The sequence below is a fragment of the Bradysia coprophila genome (assembly GCF_014529535.1).
Source record: "Bradysia coprophila strain Holo2 chromosome IV unlocalized genomic scaffold, BU_Bcop_v1 contig_84, whole genome shotgun sequence".
In the NCBI taxonomy this organism is placed as follows: domain Eukaryota; kingdom Metazoa; phylum Arthropoda; class Insecta; order Diptera; family Sciaridae; genus Bradysia; species Bradysia coprophila.
The window spans coordinates 5,379,510-5,406,755 of NW_023503376.1; the positions used below are offsets into that span (position 1 = coordinate 5,379,510).

At 36.2% G+C, this 27,246-nt stretch overlaps 1 protein-coding gene across 2 annotated transcripts; it reads left to right on the forward strand.

The window, feature by feature from the left end:
- The first annotated feature begins 288 nt into the window (after nucleotides 1-288).
- Nucleotides 289-26,883, forward strand: LOC119072640 (alpha-mannosidase 2). Of its 2 annotated transcripts, XR_005086896.1 has the most exons (8): nucleotides 289-705; nucleotides 9,939-10,141; nucleotides 12,496-12,676; nucleotides 12,742-12,834; nucleotides 13,027-13,257; nucleotides 13,319-13,443; nucleotides 13,543-16,251; nucleotides 26,873-26,883. XR_005086896.1 is itself a non-coding variant. In XM_037177889.1 (7 exons), exons 2-7 carry the CDS (start codon nucleotides 10,014-10,016, stop codon nucleotides 16,172-16,174), a joined length of 3,390 nt encoding a protein of 1,129 aa, XP_037033784.1. In that variant the 5' UTR covers nucleotides 289-705; nucleotides 9,939-10,013; the 3' UTR covers nucleotides 16,175-16,414. The 2 variants fall into 2 exon arrangements, 1 of the variants encoding a protein (XP_037033784.1); XM_037177889.1 differs by lacking the exon at nucleotides 26,873-26,883 and having other exon boundaries at nucleotides 13,543-16,414.
- The last annotated feature ends 363 nt before the right edge of the window (nucleotides 26,884-27,246 follow it).

The following is a 27,246-nucleotide window of genomic DNA, read 5'->3' on the forward strand; positions in this document are numbered from 1 at the left end:
TACGCACTGAAGGAATATAGGCTGAGTTGATTTGTAATGACAGGCAACAACTCAATCTATCTAGTCACGCCTTCACGAATTTTTTAGACATAGATTAGAATTTTCTGTGTCCTAAAAACCGTTCCAATTCGGGTACTAGCTGCCTTCGCGTTTTAACCTATACATTCTTCTAAAATCAAACAAATTAATTCTGATTTAAAAATACCGCCCTTTTTTACGAGTATACAACACCATCTACTGACTACAGCTCCAATTGACTATTGTTGTGACAGCTTGTGACGTTAGTCCGATCTGTCAATATTTAACATGTCGGTTGTGTTTGTTATTTTTGTTTAGGGTACAAATTCGGCATTTACGCATGGATAAAACGACTAAATGAACGAAATTATTTGTGAATCTCGCCAGTGAATACTCATCCAATAAATGAAAGTTTCTGTGATTTCTGTACTCCTGCAACTGCCGATCATTTCATTGAATCGAAAAGTGTGTTGAAATGTTTTACGGTCTCGCTTAACAGTTATTGTGATATTATACTGTGGTTGAGAATGTACTATCGTGCACCAGTTCAGATCATTTAAATAATTATTCTGGTTTAATGCACACCAATTGTACATCAAAAGTGCGACGTGAAAAGATTTGGTGAAGTGATTACGGATTTAATTCAACATTACAACGCAGGTGAAACGAGAATGTCGATATCTAAAGGTAAAATCGGCTTGTCTTTTTCATCAAACAATTCCGTAAATTTTCCATACCCATTCCATCGCAGAACAATATTTCTCCGAATTTGCGATCGGCAATTAAGTACCTACCGATGTTAAAATGCATATTACATGTATATATATGCACAGCACACATACCTGCTGAAGAGTTTCCAGTATACTTTTCGGTGTTTCTTTGCATTGTATTCTTTGGGGTCGTTGTAAGAATAAAAAAAATCAATGGGCCGCTTTAAAGTGTTTTGTTAGGTGGTATTATATATCGAACGTGAATGTTGCTGGCATACGTGTTCTTTAAACAAACAAATATGAATGGCCCATTGTCGCTAAATATTTTGCCGGATTATTTCCATGTTAAGTCGCTAAATCGATTTTATTTTATTTTATTTACAAAAACGAAACGGTCTATTTTGTGACCTCATTCACGTATATCTCCAACTCTAACACACAATGTGTGGAATAGTCGAAATGAATGTAATGAATTGAATTCAGTTTGAATGACTACATATGCCTTAGCGAAAAAAAAGTGTACAAAGGTACACCTGTTGAACTACAGTCGACCCATCCCATAACATTGTCCTAGTTGATAACAAAAAAAAACAAGGCATCAGAACAGTCGGAGCGTTTGCTGCGACTGAGCCCCGTACTACCCGTAAACCTATTTTGCCCGAAACCATTATACGACCGTAGCCCTAATAAGCCCGTAACCCTTATTCGTCCGTTATCAAAGTGCTTCCGTAACCTTATTGCGTACTTGATATTATTGCCTATTTTTGCAAATTAACTGTAAGTGTTCTTCTTTAAAATTGTAATTGTACGATGTAATTTTAGGAATCCGAATTTACAACTTTTTTATCAATTTTCTTTCGGTATTGAATTATCTGTCAAACGAAACAAAGCAAAGTTTGATGAAATATTCTCGATTTATGAGCAAAAACCACATAAGGCCACAAAGCGGCCTTAGTCGAAGGGCCAAAATTTGAAACTTTTTTCACCACGTTCTCTTTGTATTCAAATACCTTCCCAAAAAAAAACTAAATCTAGCAAAATCGGATGAGATTTACTCGATTTACTCGATTTATGTGCAAAAAACACTAAGGGCCGAGTAGCGGCCTTAGTCCAAGGGCCCAAATTTGAAACTTTTTTTGCCATCATTCCATTCGGCATTCAATTACCTTCCATAAAAAACTAAATCTAGCAAAATCGGATGAGATTTACTCGATTTATGTGCAAAAAACACTTAGGGCCGAGTAGCGGCCATAGTCCAAGGGCCCAAATTTGAAACTTTTTTCGCCATCATTCTATTCGGCATTCAATTATCTCTCAAATGAAACAAAAACTAGCAAAATCGGATGAGATTTACTCGATTTATGTGCAAGAAACACTTAGGGCCGAGTAACGACCTTTGAGCCCTCCCAACAAGCCCACGTTGCATCTTACCCAAAAACAATGTTCAGCAACTTTGTTCTACTCGTCAATACCTTTCATTTGATATATCACAAGCAGCTACTGCGTGCGTATTTCGGTAGATATCGTCGAAAGACTGAAAAACACCTATAGGGCCCTAGCTCTGGAAGGGCCGACCCTACCATGCCCATTTTCGAACTTGACCTTACTTTTGTCGATACCAATCGGGGAAAAAAAGAATTTTGAAAAAAGGTTGTGATTTACTCAAGCTAGGGGGTCACAGACGGACGGACGGACATTTTTTTTATTGCGGATTCGTCATCTATGAACATAACCAAATGCTTCGCCCTTACTGTCTGCTTCCAATTCGACGTGTTACAAACGGCATATTAATCTTATAAGCCCCCAGTACTTCGTACGGGGCTAAAAATTGAACGAAAAAGCCTTAGATGCTTCAGCGAAACGATCTACTAGATACATTTGTTTTATCATACTCCCCACCATTCAGCTTCTGAGGTAAATTTCATACAGCACGTATGAACAACCAACACGATTTCCCAATGAATGACAGATTGAATTGTGTGATTGAAGGAATTTAATTACACTTTTTGCGTGAAACAGTTTTTCGATGACAATCTAATTGTTTCTGTCAATCATAAGTTCATTAGGATTGTAACATTACAATCGGTAATCTACAACACATCCGTAACAAACATGACAGCTGCCGAAGTCGGAACGTGTTTTCATCCAAAGTTGGGATCTGTGTTTTTAAAGTAGAATCGTAAGAGTAGCAGGTCGATCTCGAGTCAAATGCATAAAAGTAAAGAGGCTGTCGATAAAAGACGTCGTAGGGCTTTTTTGGTTGTCTATGAAACCCCCAATCTGCTACGTTAAGGTTTTTCTAATACTTTTAACTACCACTAAGTCAGAGCTATTTTTTAGCGACGCTTTGTTTACATGCCCAGCTAGCCCTTGGCCCCAATAGTCTAAAACCTCAGTCTTTTAATTTTAATATTATTGGCTAGTGAACTTCCACCAAAAGTCAAAAAAGGGTGTTTTTTGTTCGTGATTTACTGTCGCTACAGACTATGGACATACATATGTGTGGGTTCATTGGATAGGTATTGTCCAGGAGATACGGGGCAAGCACAGATATCTTACACAGTTGGGATCAAAAGTCGGCTTATTCCATCTGTCAAAGTGACGTTTTAAACGTCAAACCAATTTTTTTTAGCCAAATAATCACAAAATCGTTTATTTTTCTATAAGTCTATTCCACTGATAGAATTAAGGAAAAATAAGCGACTTCGTAGCTATTTGGTATAAAATTTTTAGTTTGACGTTTAAAACGTCACTTTGACATATGGAATAAACCGACTTCTGATTCCAACTGTCACAATATCTGTCATATCTGTTATATAGCTAAGAATTTGATAAAAATATTGAAGTAATAGATTTTGTATTAAACAGAAGTATTTTGCTGCGATGATACGTTTGCTGTTTTTAAAAGGCTAATGGAACAGGTTATATAGTCATTATAGTTATTGAGTAAAATTGCTCCAGACTTCTTTGTAAATATTCAAGTCACTGAAAGCATTGAGTCACCGACCGAAACTTCGAAAGCAAATTCTTGCAAACTGAACGAAATTTCTTCTCATTGGTCAGTCGTAAATTAATTCGCTGTTGATTTCAGGTCGGCTATCATATCTTTCCTAAACAGTTGCAAAAACAGCTTTTACATAGGTACTGTAAACTACGGTCTATGTTCAGCTCTAATTGCAATCGTTAAACAATAATTTTTAGTAGCTTCAATTCAATTCGTAAAAATAATAATTTCACGATAAGGTTATCAACCAACACCGGATTATTCAAACATTTCTGCATTGATTTAACCAAAATGCCAACAGTAAAGGTAAATTCGGTTTGTCTTGTTTTGCGACCGGTTCTACGCCAATTTAACGATGAATAAAATTGTCAACGTATAAAGTTTAGACGAGAAAATCTATTAGAAAAAAAAATTGTGAATTTGGGTAAGAGATAGAATTAAGAGGTGATTCAACTGTATAAGAATGGACATTATAAGCGTTACCAAATGTGGTTTATTGTCTTGATAGTCGTAATATTATAATCAAAGTAAAAGTTTGTACAATAGAGCGACTGTCGACGCGACCAACCTCTATAGATTAGCCTTCAGCCAATAATCCTTCTCCTAAGATTTTTTTCTACAAATGTGTACTTCTTATCGAATTGTAGACATTTTATCCATTTTATGGATTTTGTTCAATTTGTGAAGCTATTTATAGACTCCAGTGCATCGTCAAAGATTTGATTGTGTCTATCTTAATGAAATATTTCAAGCTGCTTACTCACCTTTCTATGTTAATCTCAACTCAAGTCATAATAATTTGTAGACAAGTTTTTTTGGCTCAAGATATTCCGTCTCAGTTTAAATTGTGTGCAAAAATCTCGCGCATGATACATGTCGCCCGAATATTCACGAGGTAGCGCAAAACAATTCTACCGTACAACGCATAAAAACCTTAGTCTCTCACAAATTCGCCTCTCTAAGGCTTTTATGCATTGTACGGTAGTATTAGGAACAGCATGAAACAAATGTCATGTCGACAGAAACTTAAATTTAATTGTCGTCTTGAGGTTTTGTCAACTTGTGAGAATAACTTAGTGTTCCTATTAAACGCACGTTCGTTTCAATGTTCAAAAATTCTATTAGACAAAGCAGGAGAGGAAATAGTCATTTTCTCCACTCCGCTAAAACAGCGAGAGCCTGTGCTGAGCAATGATATAATAGTGGGATAGATAGGCCTTCTATGTAAATATTTTGTTCAAGAGGTGAAGCAAAAACAAATACGAAATATTCAATTGTGTGTGTGAGTACCTTAAATTTATGGTACTTACGTATTTTCGTACTTATTTTGAAATGTAGGCGCGAAGAAAATTTGCATTTTCACTTTTTCTTCGAAATTGGTTTAAAGGATTTCTTTTGTGTTCAATTAAATATTTATCGAACTGAAATTTATATTTCATATAAACAATCTCTCATTGTCCCCAATATTGAACTAATTTTGTGATTTTTTCCTTTTCGATCGAAAAAATTTTTATTAGAAATTTCGACGATCGGAGAATTCAATCAGTTGGCTGAATTTACAAACTTTCACGTGTAGTCACGCATATATAGTTTATAATAAAAGTGTTAACATCGCATCGTCAAAATTAAAAAATGTTTAAGAAAATTGGTTAGAAAATGTGTGTAATTAGGTAGTGAACAGTTTATGTGTAATTGATAGTAGAATTTTCCTTTAAAGTGGTAAAAGTTCATTTCGAAAAGTCAGAAACAATTTAATGAAATTGTCAAAATTAATTTGAATGTGTAAGTGTGTGTGTATCAAATGTATATAGGTTTGTTCCAAGGCCATATGAATTGTCAAATTTCATCCATATAACCATAACCTCAATAATACCTCTGTGTAAATCGCGTAGGCGACGTTGGTCGATTTGTATGAAATATCACGTAAGCGACGTTGCTATGGATGAAATTGTCGTTCTTCGGGTTGTCAAAGTTCGTGTTTACAGTTACTTGGAACAAACCTATTACACTGAGTTTACTTTTGCTTCACGATTTCGTCTACGTAATTCCTGTCTATTACACTATTATGTCATTGGTGCTGAGAAATAACGTTTTGTTTACCTCGCGAAAAAGGTTGGAAATTTCATTTTTTTTTTTCGAGTTGAAATGCAATTTCCAGCCTTTTTACCTCGGTAAGCAATTGTGTCCTCTGTCCAAAAAATTTTATTTTGATGATTTGGATAACGAGCCGATGGCGAGACAAACAGTTTTGTACTAGAGGGATAAATTCGATGTTATTGTTCGAGGCAGATAAATAACTGTTCATTATTGCACAGGCGTCCTAAAATTGAATATAGTTTTTATGACTTCAATGCTAGAAAAGAGTTTAAATTTCTATAAGATAGATATCTACTTTCCAACCAATTGGGAAGGGATAAAGAGGATATGAAAACAATTATGTTATTCCTCGCACCTATAAGCCAGCAAAGGAGCCTGTTGTGCATACCCACAGAAGTTAGTTATCCTTTTAATTAGATTAAGAGGTGTTAACTAGAGAGAAAGAAACGGTATATCCACTAGATATGAATGAAAGTATGGGAGCATAAAGATGTGATAAATATCTGTCTGTGGCATTGTATGAACAGAACATATAAAAATGATCCGTATAGGAACAGTTGGGCGCCTATTAATTGAAAACTTGCTCCATGCTGTTTTTGTCAACAGCAATTCTAATCTTTACCAAGACATTACTTATATACGTCATCAATCAGTAGTATAATCCAATAATACAACGGCAGAATATACCACTTGAATTGTGAGATATGCGTTTAATCCAGCAATAAAACTGAATCAAAATAAATATTTCGATTTATCAGTGATAAGAAATCGATTTTCGGACAATACAAAATTTAACGAAACCATTACCAACATTAAAGTACAATCACTGTTGTCCAATTGAACAAATCTGCTATGAAAAAAAAAATCTTCTCTTTCAATAAAAGTATTAAAGGTTTAGCCTAGTAACGATGAGGCTATGCAAAGGAATTGATGTGAAAACCAAACTAACTCGAAATAGGAAGTGTTTGTTGAAAATTAAATTTAAGTTAATCTTTGATAAGACTTCCTATCATTACAGACTTCATGTCCGAAAGTGTTAGTGCATCGATTGCCCCTCAAGAAGTTCTCGCACCGAGAACATCATAAGACTTCCTATCATTACAGACTTCATGTCCGAAAGTGTTAGTGCATCGATTGCCCCTCAAGAAGTTCTCGCACCGAGAACATCATAAGACTTCCTATCATTACAGACTTCATGTCCGAAAGTGTTAGTGCATCGATAGCCCCTCAAGAAGTTCTCGCACCGAGAACATCATAATAAATGTGTACTCGTTTGAAAAGTCCTCAAAGTCAACGTTTCTACGTTTGCATACCTAACTCACTACATTTCTATCTCATAACAGCATTTTTTAACCATTCGGCTAAATTTGTATGGAGCTTATCACATTAAATAATTGTGTAGAGTTGTTTGAATTCGTACAATAAACGGCACACTCGCCATTTCAAATTAATTATAATGACGCTATGGTTTTGGCAATGAACCACACTTTCAATGAACTACACTTGAGATCATATCATAACACAGACTAGTAATTTTGAAAAAAATCACTTTAAAGCATGCCGAACAAGCGGCAGCTGGTTCAATATTGTTTCGTTTGTTTAAATTGTGTTTTCATCGAGTCGTATACTCCTTATAGTTTGTGGATGTGGGAGTGACGAGTAAAAGCTCGATAAATGCAGATCGTACTCTCAATACAAAAGTAGCCAGATGAAAGGACGTTTTAACTATTTTCCTTTACTAGGGAGGGAAAATGGATTTTCAGTCCCTAGGGAAACGTCTTTCCCTCCTCCGTAAAGGAAAACGTCATACAAGGGAAATAATTTGATATTTCGTATCACGATGAGTAAAAGTACCTCGGGCTAAAGCACTCGGACACTTTTACTCATCTGGATACGAAATATCAAATTCCTTCCCTTGTATAGTAATATACTATTACTTCTACATTTTTACTATTTAAGAGAACACTTGCCAGAGCTAATCTTCGTCGATGCGTAGCTGTTTGTAGAAGGCTAAGTAAATTAAAATCTTTGCTAAACTACATGTTGACCGGCACGGAATATTAATTCATTTCATTTAATGTTATAATCATGCAAAATTAAATTTGAATGATCTATTGACTCCTGACACTATGAGCGAGCATAACATTGATGGCATCTTTCATCTGCGAATATTTTGATGATCACCGATTATGAAAATTACTTCAGACTTGTTGCGGTAATAGAAACTGCGGATATTTTTATCTGCAGAAAAAGAATTAAAATATCTAGCATTGGTTGCGATCGCAGTGTCAATTCAAATGGAGGGGCAGATATTATTGTAAATTTCGTTGACAAAGGATTTTCAAAAAGGAAAATCCTGCAAGAATGTTTCTTGCTGTATTTTCAAGGATTTGCATCAATTTTTTAGGATTTTCTTTTTGGCTTTTGTCGTTTTCTTGGATTTTTCAGTTTTCTGGGAGGATTTTCTGATGAAAAATTTTTAGGTCTTTTTTCCACTTCATCTGTCCGTCCGTCCGTCCGTCTGTGTCACAAATCAAATGTGATTGATAAAAGTTAGAATTGCAATGCTACTATGAGCAAACCAACACCAGGCAAATCAATTGTTATTTGTTATCTGGTAACCGATCGCTCATAGCAGACATTGCAATTTGAAAGTTTGGTAGTTGTTGGTAGTTGGACCCCCAAAATATTTAGCAGCAAAGATGTTTCTTACTCGAGAGACGCACACCCACTGACGAAATTACTCTGCCTGCTTGCCTATTTATAACACAAATATTTGGTAGTTGACTACCACGGTGGTAAATTGCAATGCTACTATGAGCAAACCAACACCAGGCAAATCAATTGTTATTTGTTATCTGGTAACCGATCGCTCATAGCAGACATTGCAATTTGAAAGTTTGGTAGTTGTTGGTAGTTAGACCCCCAAACTATATAGCAGCAAAGATGTTTCTTACTCGAGAGACGCACACCGACTGACGAAATTATTCGGCCTGCTGGTCTATTTATAAATCGAGTATTTGGTAGTTGACTACCAAAGTGGTAGTTGACTACTAAAGTGGTAGTTGACTACTAAAGTGGTAGTTGACTACCAAAGTGGTAGTTGACTACCAAAGTGGTAGTTGACTACCAAAGGGGTAGTTGACTACCAAAGGGGTAGTTGACTACCAAAGTGGTAGTTGACTACCAACGTGGTAGTTGACTAATACGGATGTTGTAGATATGTTTACTGTTTGAGAGCTGCACACCGACTGATGAAATTAATCGGCTCGCTTGCCTATTTATAATTCCAAAATTTGGTAGTTGAATACCAAAGTGGTACTTGAATGAGTACCAAGCTAGTAGTAAACAGAAATTGCAAAAAAAAATGAAAAAAGACCTCACCAGGCTTCAGCCGGTCTATTCTTGTTACACTCATGGACAAATGAAATATTTTGTGATTCAGTATGTAATCGTTTCCACAAAAAAATTGTTTCATAAATGAAAATCTAAAAGTTTACAGCTTTTCGCGCCAGTAAAGTTTTCAAAAATTTTCAAAAAATTTTCTAAGAATTTTTTGGTTGACAAAGCCTGTGTCCTTTGAAAGGACTTCTAGTTCAAATGGAAAGCAATACTGTGTACGCACATAATTGATGTTCCATGTGACAGAACTAAAATTAGTCGAATTAAATTCGCTCGAAATTTGTTGTCTTCTTTGTTGCGTTAAAGATTTCAGTTGAAGATGAAAATTAAACACCAGTTTTATGTTCAGCTATGCGGAAAAATTATTTGAAAAACGATCTGAATAATTTTACAATATTTTCAAACGTAGAAATGATTTGCAAGATTTACACGAAATGATTCTCTCGTTATTCGAGTATACACACTCATCAAAAGAAAATCGCAGCAGTTAATCACGAGTAATTACATGGTTTGCATTTCGTATGAATCATTTCAAATAAATCAACAGAGTGCGTCGCTGTCGGAATATTCTGAAAAGAGTGCGAGTCTCTTCAATTTACAAAAGTGTAATAGAAGTTTATTCGCAGAGAAAATTGTGTTCTGATTATTTTTCCTGAAAATTGAAGACGATTTATTCACGAGACTATTTCCCTGCCATTTTCTTTCAGGTGTCTACCGACGATACGTGTAATTAGAATCATCGATTGGATAAATGCCGAATTAAGCAACACTAACCAAAAACCATGACATTCAAAGTATTTCGAAGAGGTTCGGCCCGATGTTTCGGTCTGTTAGCTGCATTCATTACAATATTGCTATGTCTATACTACATATCATTCGGGCAGCCAGCATCGAAAGATTTTCGTAAACGGTAAGTACGGCATGGTACTATATTAGTGTAATGTAAAAGGTGGAACGGCTATTGAGAGTGAAATTGTCAAATTTAGTGAGGTAAATGATAACTGTAGGAAATTAACCCAAGCTCAGTTTCAAATTAATTGGCGCAGAATCTGCGTTTTTAAGTTACTTCTCTTTGCAACTGCCAAGGCTCGGAACTCGGAACAGGTCAGGTTTTAACTGAATTTGAACTGGAACTTCCTCAATATGTTTTGACCTGAACCTGATTCAATCCGTTTTTATCTGACATGAAACCTGACAGGTTTGATTGCAACGACGCGACGTTCAGGTCAAGTTTTCTAAAATTACCTGACCTGACCTGTAATTACAGGTAATACTGATTTTTGATCATGCTTGACCTTGGATGACGCATTCTGAGTCTTCGCAAGTTCAAGTTCCGTCAATATCATGTCCGGAGCGATAGCGGAGGACTTGACGCAGTCTAATTTCCAAAAAAAGAACGAAAATTTTTTTTTGAGACGCGGCAACTATATATAGCCGAACATTTCAGTTTCTACCCTTTGGTTTATATCACCACAAAACATATTCTATCTTATTCGCGCTTCAAATACGAGCAAAACGAGCTATCACTCGACTATGTAACTTTAAAATTGCCGGAGATGCATCGTTTTGAAGTTGGTCATTTTGATAGAAAATGCACCAAATTAACGTTTTCCAAACAATCAAAATCTTTCAACTTACTCTGTATGTTTCTATCTATCTATCTATCTGTCTATCTATCGACGGTCGATCTCGGAAACTAGTCAGCCAATCTCCATGAAATTTTGCAGGAACCTCAGGGTGGGCAAAAAAATGAAAATGTGATACGCCATTACCCCTGGAAAAACCAGAATTTTGTTTTATTGGCTTCGAAGTGGTTTCTGAGTGTGGTTTTCGAGGGTCGCGAACGCATTTTCGGCTGTAGCTTAGCTGTATTGAAACCTACAGAGGAGTGCGACCCATCAAATGAAAGGTATTCGTAACACGATTCGAACAAAAAAATAATTAAAAAAATCGGGGCAGATTCGTTTGAGCTAGAGTGATTAGAGTGACCAAATTTTGAGCTACTCGAGCGTAGGATGAAAGGACTAATATTTTTGCGATTATGAGAGATAGAGAGTTACTTTCTTCGGCAAAGTCTCAGAGTTTTACGAGTAGAACAGAGTGGCATATGTGAAAAATGTCGAAAGTTGGAAATGGGTGGGTCAATTATGTTTTTAGAGGTATTTCTTGAATGGTGGCAGATAGAGAGTTACTTTCTTCGGCAAATTTTAGAATTTCGTCCAATTTTCGTCAAATTTTCAATTTTCGTCAAATTTTCAAATTTCGTCAAATTTTCAAATTTCGTCAAATTTTCGAATTTCGTCAAATTTTCGAATTTCGTCAAATTTTCGAATTTAGTCAAATTTCGTCAAATTTTCGAATTTCGTCAAATTTTCGAATTTCGTCAAATTTTCGAATTTCGTCAAATTTTCGAATTTAGTCAAATTTTCGAATTTCTTCAAATTTTTGAATTTCGTCAAATTTCGTCAAATTTTCGAATTTCGTCAAATTTTCGATTTTCGTAAACTTTTTGAATTAAAACTGTAAACTGTTATAAAAAGCAGTGTTGACTACACTTCTAAAATGACTGATATCACAATAAAAATCTCTTCGAGAAAAGTGTGACGCAGTCTTTGAAGTACAATTTCTAAAATGAATGATATCGCTAGAGTTGACGCTTTCAGCTTCGTTACGCAAAAATTAAATTTTACACCCAATTTTAGTTCAAACAAGCTGGCTTAGTTTTTCTCATCATCTGCCAAATAATTTTTACCAAAAAAAAATTTGGCTGGAAACAACCAAAATTTTACCAAAAAAATCTGCGTCGCATGTGGCAGATAAATTTTCTTGCTGGTCTGTTCCTGAACATCTGCCACTTTGCGACGCAGATTTTTTTGGTAAAATTTTGGTTGTTTCCAGTCAAATTTTTTTTTGCTAAAAATTATTTGGCAGATGATGAGAAAAACTAAGCCAGCTTGTTTGAACTAAAATTGGGTGTAAAATTTAATTTTTGCGTAACGAAGCTGAAAGCGTCAACTCTAGCGATATCATTCATTTTAGAAATTGTATTTCAAAGACTGCGTCACACTTTTCTCGAAGAGATTTTTGTTGGGATTGTTACTAGAGAACAAAGTTTCCTTTCACCAATGGCCTCCTTATCAGTCCTCTCTATGAAAGTTAATTAATATCTTTAGCTCTCGAGTTTGGTAATGTTTTGCCATCTACCTTAGACGTCTATTCGTGTTAGAAAACCTGAAATTAATCCACTTAATTGTTTTGCCGCAGGCCTATCGAATCGCCCCATGCAAGAAAGTTCATTGACCAGTCACAGCGAGTGAAAGACAATAGTTTAAATGTAAGTTCATATGCGGATGGCTCGTCGTCCAACTGGGAGAGATGTACGGCACTGACTCAACGGTCTACCAAAATCACAACAGACGACGAATATTCGAGTTTCGATTTTCAGGTTTGTTGTAGAATATTTTGCCAGATGAGGGATTCGGTGACAGTATAGAACTTGTGCTCTTTCAGCCGGAGTGGATGAAAACGAAAGAATATTGGGACAAAACGTTTGAAACGCGATATGAACAAGTGAAAAATAACGATGCAACGCCGCCATTGAAGGTATAAAGATCACTTGCCATCAGTACCGGACTGGCTCGAAAAAGCCCATCGGGGGCTCCATGCAACTCAATTTAAAAATACAAAAATCCAAAAGGCCCATCGGGAATTCCCCGAATTCACCATATGGCCAGTCCGGGCCTGCTTGCCATCAATACTAACTATGCAAAATTATCGAAATTCTCAATTTTTCAGATCATCGTTGTTCCGCATTCACATAACGATCCGGGCTGGTTGAAGACCTTTGTCAATTACTTTCAATCGGATTCGCGGCAAATTCTGAACTTAATCATAACGAAAATGCAAGAGTACACCGATATGACGTTCATTTGGTCGGAAATAAGCTTTCTGCAATTGTGGTGGGATCAAGCCCATCCGACGAAGCAACGGGCACTTAAGCAACTTATCCAGTCCGGACGATTTGAGGTGAATATCAACCTTAAATGATTTGACAAGACAAAAAATTCAAAAAAAATAAAATTTTAAGATCACAACTGGTGGTTGGGTCATGACAGACGAGGCAAATGTTCATTTGTACGCCATGCTGGACCAATTAATTGAAGGTCACCAGTGGATTAAAGCCAACTTAAATTACACTCCAGTCACTGGATGGTAAGTTTTATCAATTGCTTGTGTGGTGTAAAGGAATGCACCTACAATGAGTCTTCAAGGCACAACAACTAATCTTCTTCCTAATTTCCACCTATCAAGGTCAATCGATCCATTCGGTCATGGAAGTACTGTTCCATATCTACTATCTGCTGCTGGCTTCGAAGGGACAATCATTCAACGGATCCACTACGCATGGAAACAGTGGTTTGCAAAGCATCAGTATGGCGACTTTATGTGGGAGCCATACTGGTCAAATAGCGATGAGCATGGAGTACAATCATTGCTCACACACAACATGCCGTTCGACATTTATTCCATCAAGCATTCGTGTGGACCGCATCCGTTCGTTTGTTTGAATTTCGATTTTCGCAAAATACCCGGCGAGTACACCGAATATTCGATCAAGGCAGAATTCATCACCGATGAGAACATCGAAGCCAAGGCGACTTTGCTGATGGATCAGTATTCACGAACGGCATCGTTGTTTCCGCACAATGTAGCACTGATTCCAGTCGGAGACGATTTTCGGTACAACAAGGAGAAAGAAGTGGAACAGCAGTACACCAACTATAAGCGGCTGATTGATTACATCAACTCTCACAAGTGGAAGTACAAAGCTGAGATTAGTTTCGGGCTGCCCAAAGACTATTTCCGGGCAATTCGAGAGAGATACGAACAATTCCCGTCACTGAAAGGCGACTTTTTCGTTTATTCGGACATTTTCACTGAAGGAAGACCGGCTTACTGGTCTGGTTACTTCTCCACTCGACCAATGTACAAGATTCTCAGTCGTGAGCTGGAGAATCAACTGCGCAGCTTGGAAATACTGTTCACAATCGCATTCAATTCGGCAAGGCAATCGAAGAACTTAAATGCTCTGCGGGTGTACGAGAAAAATTACGAAAAAATTATTTTGGCTCGTCGTAACCTGGCGCTATTTCAACACCACGACGCAATCACAGGTACCAGTAAAGCAATCGTGATGCGAGATTATGGAATCAGACTGTTCGAAAGCATACAGGACATTGTGAAGCTGCAGGAGAGTTGCATTGAATACTTGATACAGAAGCAACCGACCAGTCATCATGGATTTGTGTTGAGCGAAATGGAGAGGGAGAGCTTCAATAAATTGTCTAGGAAATTGCCGATTTACTTGGCCAAAAATAGCACCAGCAAATTTGTTGTTTACAATTCTGGATCGCAAGACAGATTGGAGGTGATTACAATCAGAACTGTGTCGCCGAACGTGGAAATTTGGAACGACGGAGTAAAGATGGAAATTCAAGTCAATCCCGTGTGGAACATAACCGAAAATGTCCACAAATACACGGCAGAAGAACCGGTGAACCTGATTAAAGTGTCCGACAAACAATTCGAAATCCTGTTCCTGGCTAGTTTACCAGCGCTGTCGTTATCCACTTTTACCATTCGATACACTGAAGACTATAAAACTCGAATGGCAACGATCTACTGCAACGAGTGTAAGGATGAGACGGTGAACTTGTTTGAAATTCGCAACAAACAGCCCGGTGACATTCAGTTGGAAAACTACAAAATGCGCCTGCTGTTCGATGAACAGTCGGGCTTCCTGAAAACTGTTACTAAGAAGAATATGGGCAAACCGATACAGTGTGCCATCAAATTTGCCGCCTATCGCAGTGCCCAGTTCCACTCCGGAGCGTATCTATTCAAAACGGATCCGGAACATCATGACACCGAACGCAATGTGTTCGAGCAGTACGCCGATATGAAAATTGTCATCAGTTCGGGACCGATAGCCAGCGATGTGACGGTTATTTACTACCCATTCTTGGCGCATACCGTTCGCATTTACAATACAAAAACGGATATCGACAATGCGATTTACGTGGAGAACGACATCGATTTCGAGCCGCCGCCGAAGAACCGAGAAACGGAACTGTTCATGCGTTTTACGACGGATATTGAAAATGGCGAGAATCCGATATTTTACACGGATCAGAACGGATTTCAGTACCAGAAACGGGTGAAAGTGAAGTCGATTGGCATCGAGGGTAATTACTTTCCGATAACAACGGCTGCTTTCATCCAAGACGAAAAGACCCGTCTAACTGTGCTGACGAACCATGCACAAGGTGCTGCTAGTTTCGAACCTGGTCATTTAGAGGTCATGGTGGATCGTCGAACCCTATACGATGACTACCGTGGAATGGGTGAAGGTGTTGTGGATAGCCGGCAAACGAGACACAAATTCTGGATATTAATCGAACATTTCCAACCGGCCGAGGACAAATCGACCGAACAGAATGAATATCAAGTTCCTAGCCTATTTGCCAATCACTTATCCAACATACACATCTATCCATCGAACACGTATTTCATTGATAGCCAAGACTTCACCAGCTTGCAGCTAAGCAACCACGTTCAACTCATTGACCATAAATTTCCGTGCGATTTGCATCTACTAACGTTGCGTACATTGACTGAAGAAGAACTGCCACTGTTTCCGTCTCGGTCCGCTCTGATGGTGTTGCATCGTCAGGCGTACAGTTGTAAATTTGCCGACAATGTGCATAGCAAACAGTGCAAGAAACAGGCTTTTACCAAAAATATTTTCAATCATCTGCACATTGAAAGCATTGCCAGTACAACGTTGACTGGACTGAAGACGAATGCCGTTGTGAAGAACTTTAGTAGCATTTATGTCAAACCGATGGACATTCGAACATTTAACTTGACGTTCGAGTATTGATTTTTAGGTAGAAAATTTTAATTATTTTTTTTTCGTTGAAATTTGGATATTATTTTCACACATACTCACGATGCCGTGTTAGACCAAAGCAATGTAGGTCGTTTTCGGTTGGCTCTTTTCAGAGCTTCAAACTTTCAATTAGAAATTAGAGTTAGAGAAACAAAAAGCTCGCTAAGACAAATGATAAAATCTGTTACGTTCGGTCTAAACACGGCAGTTATGAATGGGAGTTTTGGCAAACCGCATATGGCGGGAGATGTTAGGTGTATGAATTTCTAGAATTTATTTATTTTCACTCCTTCGATGGTTTACATCGATATTTCAAACAAAACACAAATTGAGGAACGAAAATCCAAACCAAGGGATTCGACAAACGTCTTCGAAATAAATTTTCAAATCCGTTATGTCCTCACTCAGTCGAATCATCGAATCTGTTACCTCTTTTGATCATTTGAATTTTCAAGATCAGAAAAAAAATCTTTTACTTCATAAGAAGCATTAGAGGTTGTTCACTTCGAAGGCAAAAAGATGATCTCTAAAAATTTCAAAATTTCATTTTTTCTTGAAAGAGAGCTCCGGGATTAATTGAAGTTCCCTTAGTTTTACTACGAAATCGGACGACATTATCCAGAATTTTTCACGTATCGTTACTGACGACATCTGTGAAAGGCCAGTGTACAGTCTAAAATATAGATGAATTATAAGCAAATCTAGAACGTTTTAGATACAACTTACGACTGAACCGAGGCGTAGATTCTCATGCCTTTCTTAACTTTAAGAATTTGTAACTTGACAGTTCTTATGGGATTTTATGCCCGCTACTTTTAAATGGGATATTATATTCGACCGATAAATTAATTCAAAACTACCGATAAAAAGTAATAAATGACCGATAAATATGGTACCGATAGAAAATAATAAATGATCGATAGGAAATCCACAAGTACCGATAAAAATATTCAAAACTACCGATAATTTTTTACCGATAAAAAGTACTAAAATACCGATAAGTTGGGAACTTTATCGATCGTTAATCACTTTTTATCGGTAATTTATTATTTTTTATCGGTACTTCCGTTTTTTCTATCTCAATAAAATATTTTCGAGCCAGAAAATAATGTACTTTTACGGCTCTGGATTATTATAGCCAAGAAGAAATATAAAAACATAGCTAACGCCGACCCGTACGAAACACCTATTCGTATCAAAAGCCTTTAATGTGAAACTCTTCATTTCTCTTACTTCATTTTCTTCTCTGCTGAAAAACTATTCTTCCTTTAAAATCACTTACATTATCCACTCTTTGCCTTGTTATCATATACAACTAAATTGCCGGAGGCAATATAGACAGCCCCGTACGAAGTCAAATTTCATAAATTCCTATTTAAACAGCTGTATACCGCTATATTTACCTATATTTTCCTATAAATAAACATTTCACAGATGAATATGCTGTAATATAGCTCTATATGCCTGTATATAGCTCAATATAGCTGTATATAGGTATATATAGATGTCCGTATATGGAATCCCTGAAACCCCACACACATAACAAATTATTTCCATGTTAACAGAAACTCTCTAAGTATCATTTTTCCCAAGATATTTCTATTTTACTAAAATCCAATATGGCCGCCGGCAGCCATTTTGTTAGGAGACCGGAAATAGTACCGACGCTTTACATTCGTTAATACCTTTCAAACAAAACAAAATTCATGAAATTCGGTCAAAATTTACTCGAGATATTGTCAAAATACACCACGTTCACTGTACTTCCGAGTAGCCAGATAAGAGCTCACTCCAAGAGACCTAGCTCACGCTCCGGAGAACATAATTTCATAAAAAAAATTTTCCCTGATTGGTACGGTCAATACCTATCTAATAAAGCTAAAACAGACGAAATATGTTCAAATGTGGCCGACCTACAAGCAAAAACTGCTTGCCGCCCTGTGCCTGTTCCACACCAAGGGGTCTAACTCACGAGTCGGTCATCCGATTTCCATAAACTTTTTTTTTGTCGATCGGTATTGTAAATACCTTTTATTTGACGTATCACTTACAAGTTTAACGTTTAAATGTCCGGAGATATCTTCGAAAAACCGTAAAGCACTTATTGGGCCACAGCTCGGGAGGGGTCGATCCAAAATCACTCATCTTCGAACTTAGCCTGTCTTTTGACATTACCAAACGGGAAAAAAAAGAATTTTCAAAATCGGATGCGTTTTACTCAAGTTATCGTGCAGACAGACGGACAGACGGACATTTTTTTTTCGCGGATTTGGCATCTCTAGACAACCACAATAGGTTTCCCCTTACTCAGGGAGTCCAATTCGACGTGTTACAAACGTATGCGTAAACCCATATGACCCCAGTACTTCGTACGGGTCTAAAAACAGAAAAATCACGATCCCACAATAATAGAGAATTACAGTGAACGACATCTCAAATGTCTCACTGTCATTTTTTTCAGAGAATGTCATTGTGAATTTGCAATGACACAATAAAATTCTCAGAAAAATTTAACAGTGAGACATTTGAGATGTCGTTCACTGTATTATCCCCATCTATAATTTTGAAATAACATTGAGATTGGAAGTAAGCAAGTCATGTTTGACTCTTCTTATAATAGACAAAATTTTAATTATTCGGCCCTAAACAACCATATACCCTACGGAGATCATTATAAGTAGGGTACATGTTTGCGCTGAAATACATCAACTGATTTATAAATAACTCGAATCAGTGAACATATTGCAGTGACAAAAGTTAGGATTTTGGACCTAAACAGCGATAGATCCTACAGGGGTGATCTACTTATACTGATACGTATCTACTGATACATAAATAACACAGATCGCACAATATTTACTGGACTTATCACAATGACAAAATTTTCATTTTTTGGAGTTTTGGACCAAAACCTTTTTTTCTCTCATTTTTCAGGGATAGATGCTACAGGGATGAATATCAATAGGGTTCGTATTTGTGCCAACGCGCCTCTACTGATACATAAATCAAGAAGATCGGACGACATAGGTGTGTAGACCAAAAATAGAGGTGTTATCGAAGAAGCATCGGCGAGGAAAACCATTTAACGGCGTGAAAAGTATAAATTACGTTTTTTTCATCATGATGATTCCTTGCACGTACAATGAAACCAATTCATTCGCTTGTTTCTTGCGGTCAAATTCATGAAAATTACTAGAAATTCATCAAAATTCCGTAAAATTCCCAAAAATTTCTCAGAATTCTTAAAATTCCTGAAAATTCTTGAAAATTCTATAAAACATTCCCAAAAATAGGCTTTGGACGACATTCACTCGACTTATCGCAGTGACAAACTTTTCATGAAATTTTTGATTTTCCATTTATACCCACCACATCAGGTCTCCCCGAATTATCAGATTTTATCCGATTGGTTACCGATTATCGCCCATTCTGACGTAAGACTCTTGACTTTTAGTCAAGGGATTTTTCCCGATTTCCCTCAAATTTATACAAATTTATCTGATTTTCCACGAATCTTCCCAATTTTCCTCAGTTTCTGCAAATTTCCACGAATTTCCCTGATTTTCCACAAATTTCCCTAATTTTCCACAAATTTTCCTGATTTTCCACTAATTTTCCTAACTTTTTCTGATTTACCACAAATTTCCACGAATTTTCCAGAATTTCCATACTTACCAACTTATAACTTATAACTTTGACTTATACCTATGATTTCGTACGTAGTCGACTTATAACTTACGACTTATGACCATCTGACTTATAACTTATAAAATCAGATTTATGAGTGAGATAAGTCACTTTCGCAATCCTTCTAGCAATATATAAAGGGCAGTTGAAAATTATAGACTGGGAGCCTCACCATCACCACACTATTACCACATTCGTATCATTCCTCTATTATTGTGGGATCGTGACCTTTCTGTTTTTTTTTTGTTAATATTTCTTCTTGGCTGTAAGAGCCGTAAGAGTATATTATTGTCTGGCTCAAATATTTTTTATTGAGATGGTTTTATTTCGAGCCGAATATTTCGATGAATATTTCCCATAAACAAAAAAAAATCCCGGCGAGACAGAACGGTATTTGGTCATTAAGAATAATAAACTACCGGTAGAAAAAACGGGAGTACCGATAAAAAATAATAAATTACCGATAGAATATAATGAATGATCGATAAAAAATAATAGATTACCGATAAAGAGTGATTAACGATCGATAAAGATCCCAACTTATCGGTATTTTAGTACTTTTTATCGGTAAAAAATTATCGGTAGTTTTGAATATTTTTATCGGTACTTGTGGATTTCCTATCGATCATTTATTATTTTCTATCGGTACCATATTTATCGGTCATTTATTACTTTTTATCGGTAGTTTTGAATTAATTTATCGGTCGTTTATTAGTATCCCTTTTAAATTACGAATTCTTAACGCTACGAACGTACGATAAATGAGGCTCAGGGTCTTATTGTTGGGAAATTTATTCACTGAAAATTATCGAAATTTCTCAAAAATTTACTAAAAATTACCGAAATTTACCGGAAATATTAGGGAAGGTCAGATTGTTCAAATTGAAACGGAACGACAAACACAAACAGTTTTTCTTTGGGACAATGTAGCTTTGCCAAAAAAAATTGTTTGTGTTAGTCGTTCCGTTTCAGTTTGAACAATCTGACCTTCCCTAATATTTCCGGTAAATTTCGGTAAATAAAATTTGCAATAACAAGCCCTGGACTGAACTGGTAATGTTTATATTTAAGAGTTTAAAACTAATTTCATCCTACAGTTAGTAAAATTAATGATAAAATCATAAGTGAAAATGAGATTACTTTGGAAGTCGCCCCCGAAATAACGTCGTCCAATTTCGTTAAAATCCGGACGACACATTGCTTCTAATCTGATCTGTGAAATAATATATTCTTCTGACCAAAAATCCTTTCAAAGCTTAGACGAATTATTCCTACACGTCTAAGTTTCAAAGAACCACGACATTTATGTGTTCAATGCAACTGAAATTTTCAATTTATTCCTTCCCTACTTCCATATTCATTCAATGTGAAAAGAAAATGAGATGGATGGATGCATCTTGTTGAAAAATGGTACAAAGATAATTTTTAATTAAAAAAAAGAGTTTAAAATCATGTGGATTGTTCAGTGTGTGAGATCTGTAATGTGTATTGACACCTTCTTCTTTCAGAAGGCTTCTTGTAACTATTTTCGCTAACGATTGATAAAGCTTGGAGATGTGCCTGAGATTTGACAAATTCAAGAAAAACAAATCCAAGTCTGAAGGCCATCAAGGAATGTAATTTGGATCGTGGGGTTTTTTTTTTTTGGGAATTTAATTCTGAAAATTTTGAAAAAGTTCCGAAAAAATCGGCAAAAAATTACAGAATTTTTTCGGACCTTTCTCAGTGTTTTGTGAAATTTTCGGAATGAAAATTCCCAAAAATGAGCCCTGATATAGATGGGCTAACTCGAAGAAAATGTGCAGCTAGAAGAACAAATATTTTATCTGAAATAGTGAACGAAATAGTTGCTTGTTTTGTATGTTCAATGAACATTGTTCGTTCATTCAACGTTTCAACTTACAGTCTGAAGATTTTATAGATTTTTCTTGTGTATGAAATACTCTTCCATTGCGGTGTGTGATTTGGATTGGTTGAATACTCGTTTCGGTCAATGGAAATCCTCAACAGACCGATACCTAATATCCAATCCGTTGGACCAGTATTGGATTAATTTTGTCGATCAATTGATGAACAAAGTATGAATAAGATGAGACTAGCTAGTAATTTGCCTAAACTCCTTGTTGTTAAGAAGAAATTTATGTTTTTAGTAATTTAATATAATGCTGCTGCTTTCATGTGTTTGTGAAGAGTGATTTTTCTAGGAGTAACCTTAGTGATTAAAACTATAAATGAAATGAAACTAACTAAAAAATGAGACAGATATGCCGACTCATGCCAATTCTATATTATTGATCGTATTGATCTTCTTGTTGTTGTTTTTTCTTTTCTTTTTATTTTCCACTTTTTGTTTTTGGTGAATTTCGGGTGCTTACAAAATTAATTTATTTTAACATTGAAATTTGTTCTTTCGTGTGAGAAATTAATCCGTGTGAGTTTTCTTGGGTTTTCTTTTTTTTATTTGAGGTAATAATTTATATATTAACAGCACTGTGTATGATGAAAGGACATTTTATGTTAATTGCAAGTTTAAGATAAAGTTATAAGTTAAGTACAAAGTAAAGAAATTTCTCTCTAACAATCCAATTTCAATAAATTTTTCTTTTATTTTACATAATTAAGGCACACAACACACACACACTATTATAATGATGAACCATTTTAATAAAAAAATCATGAGGATGTTGGTCTATTTAAATACATTTTATAAATTCTTGAATGTGATACATTTTTTATAATTATAATTAGTCGAAACGAAGATGGATTTTTGCAGATTTATTCTATGATTTTCAGGTGATTATGAGGAGAATTATCGTTTTCTTTTAAAACGTAGAGATGAACATTTAGTGGTGTAAGAACTAACCCCCCCTCTGGTTAACTGTTAGACAAATTATTAATAAAATGCTAAAATGTAAGTCCTGAAAATGTATTACGCCCTCAGGCAGAGAGTTTCCAAATAATAAAAAAAATATTTAAAAAAAAACGTTTGTGTTTAAGTCTTTGAATGAGTTGCGTTCATACAGAAGAGCTCGGTGTAAATTTGTAGAGTCCACCATGTCGTTGTTATCTTCATCGAATAAAAAACCTTTACTAATTTCGTAGTTACTCAGTTACTAGGTTTATAGCTTGCTCAGATCAGTGATTTCGCCGATCCTTGTCATAAATTATCTGAATCATACTTTCTTGGTGTGAGCTAAAACAGAACTGAGGGAGTTGCGGGAATGTACCACCTCTTAGACCATTATTTTAATATTTCCGTAATTTTTTACAATTCCTTCAACTTGAAGTGTGCTGGAGAATCTTCACAAAAGCCCAACGTGAACGGCATTTTATTTGTATGTGGTGCTCCTCTTTCATCAAAAAGAAAGTTGAGTATTGGATGATAACTCTCATACCGGACCTATATTTGAATGTCTTTTGTAGACTTTGTAAAATAGTAAAAATTTCGTCATATTTTCGAATTAGATTTGCTTCAACATTTCCTGTCGAGGTCTTTCTAACGAACCCTAATTCACAAAAATCTCCACACTTTCAGATGAAATTTTGGGATTTATTCGACATATTTGCCATTTTTAGCGCTTTTTTGCAAATGTTTTTTTCACTGATCTCAAATTTTATACTTTTTCCTAGACCTCATCGAGACCTTTTCAAAGAACTCCCATTTATTGAAATTGTTCCACTTTTAGATGAAATTTTAAGATTTGAACAGACATTTCTTGCTCCGCGAAAAATTTCATCAAAAGCTCGAATAAAATAATTTATTTTGCTAAAGTGGAAGCAAAATGAAATGATCGATTCTGAGTACAGATTTTAAAGCCAGTATAGTCTTACATACCGCCCATTTGAACTGTTTATGGTGCATTTGTTAGGTTTTTTATCTGTAAACAGGTCCAATGCATACGCATAAGCTCGAGTTCGAAGTATAGACGTACGTGCGCGCGCAGGCTCAATAAACCGAAAAAACATTGTGAATGTTATGCAAATCGACCGAAAGCTTGTTATTTAGATCTATTTAGACTCATTTTTAAATCACAATACGCTAAAAATCTTAGGAATCGATCATTTCAATTTATCCTGCCTTTAATTCGTTATCGACATGTTAAGTTCGGTTAGCCTTGGAATTCTGGTTCCTGGAATTCTCAATTAAAATAACAAGACATCCGATACCCATTTCGTCAAGAAAAATGGTGGCACCCTTCTGTGGTGCCTCAACAAACGCTGATAATGGCCATGTAAACCTGATTGTCAACCAGCAAGCAGATTACCAGCTGCGACTCAAATTATGCGGAAAAAATGTTCTGCAGAATAGTCACCCAAAGTACCTTGGTTACACGTATGATCGGTCGCTTACACACAAAAACCACTATGAAAAAACGGCATCCAAGATCCAATCCAGAAACAACATCATCCATAAATTGTGCGGCACCACATGGGGGGCCGCCGCTGAAACATTGCGAACATCGGCACTTGCACTAGTTTTCTCGACTGCGGAATTCTGCTCACCGGGCTGGCTTAATAGTTCACACACAAGCAAAATCGAAACTCAACTCCACAACACCCTACGAACGATCAGTGGTACAGTCAAATCGACGCCCATAGAATGGCTAGCGGTGCTCTCTAACATAGCGCCACCACATATACGAAGGCAAGAAGCTTTGCAGAAGGAATATCTAAAAATCCAGCAAAACCAACAGCTTCCCATCCACCAAGACATGGAACTAGTTCGATTAAATACCTATGACAGCCAATGTAGATTACCTACCACAGATAATGCACTTTACCTGTGACAGATAACATTGGCCGGTCACATTATCTGACACAGGTAATTTTTGACAAATTGCCTACTTACAGAACGTTTTGGGGCACGTTACCAATCACAGGTAATACATTTCTGTAATGTTATCTGTGGCAGATAATTTTTCGTAACATTACCATCAGTAGGTAATCTTATTGAAAATAGATATCTGTCAGAGGTAATGCGAAAAAATATTTTTTGTCAGTGTGGATAACCTTCTACCAGGGCCTATTATTTGGGAATTAATTTCCAAAATTCACAAATATTGAACTGAATAGAAGAAGTCGTCTGTAGAGACGCAGATGTCTTTTCACACAGAAACTACCCTTTAAATATTTGAACGATCAGTGGATTTTATCCTTATAAACTTTTTAATACACAAAATGACCTGTTTTAAGCCGATGGAGGAACCCCAAAAGATTTAAGTGTTAAGTGCAATGAAAATAACACTTTGTTCATAAGGATTATGCATTGACATTGCCTAATCACGTCAAGCACATTACGTCCGAGGTTCCAAATTTTTGGTAATTTTTGGGAATATTTGGGAATATTCGGGAATATTTGAGAATTTTTGGGAATTTTTGGGAATATTTGGGAATTTTTGGGAATTTTTAGGAATTTTTGGGAATATTTGGGAATTTTTGGGAATATTTGGGAATATTTGGGAATATTTGGGAATTTTTGGGAATATTTGGGAATTTTTGGGAATATTTGGGAATATTTGGGAATATTTGGGAATTTTTGGGAATATTTGGGAAGTAGAAGATTGAATAAATGTATACGATAGAAAATACCTGCTGTAATGTCGCTGTATATTCCTAAGTCACTCGTGAACAGCTACTCTTAGCTTTCTTTTGAATTTCGACTGACCGAAATCAGCGCTATTTTTTCCGGGACTTTCTTATATACTATCACTACATATAAGAAAGTTCCGAAAAAATGGGGCTGATTTCGGTCAGTCGAAATTCAAAAGAATACCCTATAAAAAAACTTCTGATGGATGTCATTAAATGTCAGTGGCATTTAGACACGACTCATAAAGCCTGGTTGATAACAATACAAAAACATAGCTAACGCCGACCCGTACGAAACACCTATTCGTATCAAAAGCCTTTAATGTGAAACTCTTCATTTCTCTTACTTCATTTTCTTCTCTGCTGAAAAACTATTCTCCCTTTAAAATCACTTACATTATCCACTCTTTGCCTTGTTATCATATACAACTAAATTGCCGGAGGCAATATAGACAGCCCCGTACGAAGACAAATTTCATAAATTCCTATTTAAACAGCTATGTACCGCTATATTTAACTATATTTTCCTATAAATAAATATTTCACAGATGAATATGCTATTATATAGCTCTATATGCCTGTATATAGCTAAATATAGCTGTATATAGGTATATATAGATGTCCGTATATGGAATCCCTGAAACCCCACACACATAACAAATTATTTCCATGTTAACAGAAACTCTCTAAGTACCATTTTTCCCAAGATATTTCTATTTTACTAAAATCCAATATGGCCGCCGGCAGCCATTTTGTTAGGAGACCAGAAATAGTACCGACGCTTTACATTCGTTAATACCTTTCAAACAAAAAAAAAATTCATGAAATTCGGTCAAAATTTACTCGAGATATTGTCAAAATACACCACGTTCACTGTACTTCCGAGTAGCCAGATAAGAGCTCACTCCAAGAGACCTAGCTCACGCTCCGGAGAACATAATTTCATGAACTTTTTTTTCCCTGATTGGTACGGTCAATACCTATCTAATAAAGCTAAAACAGACGAAATATGTTCAAATGTGGCCGACCTACAAGCAAAAACTGCTTGCCGCCCTGTGCCTGTTCCACACCAAGGGGTCTAACTCACGAGTCGGTCATCCGATTTCCAAAAACTTTTTTTTGTCGATCGGTATTGTAAATACCTTTTATTTGACGTATCACTTACAAGTTTAACGTTTAAATGTCCGGAGATATCTTCGAAAAACCGTAAAGCACTTATTGGGCCACAGCTCGGGAGGGGTCGATCCAAAATCACTCATCTTCGATCTTAGCCTGTCTTTTGACATTACCAAACGGGAAAAAAAAGAATTTTCAAAATCGGATGCGTTTTACTCAAGTTATCGTGCAGACAGACAGACGGACAGACGGACATTTTTTTTTCGCGGATTTGGCATCTCTAGACAACCACAATAGGTTTTCCCTTACTCAGGGAGTCCAATTCGACGTGTTACAAACGTATGCGTAAACCTATAAGACCCCAGTACTTCGTACGGGTCTAAAAAGAAACCTAACATTTTGGCAGAATATATTCAAAAGGATCAATTTTTTGGAATTAATTCCTAAATATTCCCAAAAATTCCCAAATATTTCCAAAATTCCCAATTATTCATAAAATTCCCAAATATTCCCAAATATTCTCAAATATTCCCAAATATTCCCAAATATTCCCAAAATCGATTCCCAAATAATAGGCCCTGTCTACTGTGAGGGCTGTCTTGGACTGTTCATTGAAATATCAGGTTATGCATTTTTGGACTTTCAAAATAATAATTTATTCGTTGCAAGTG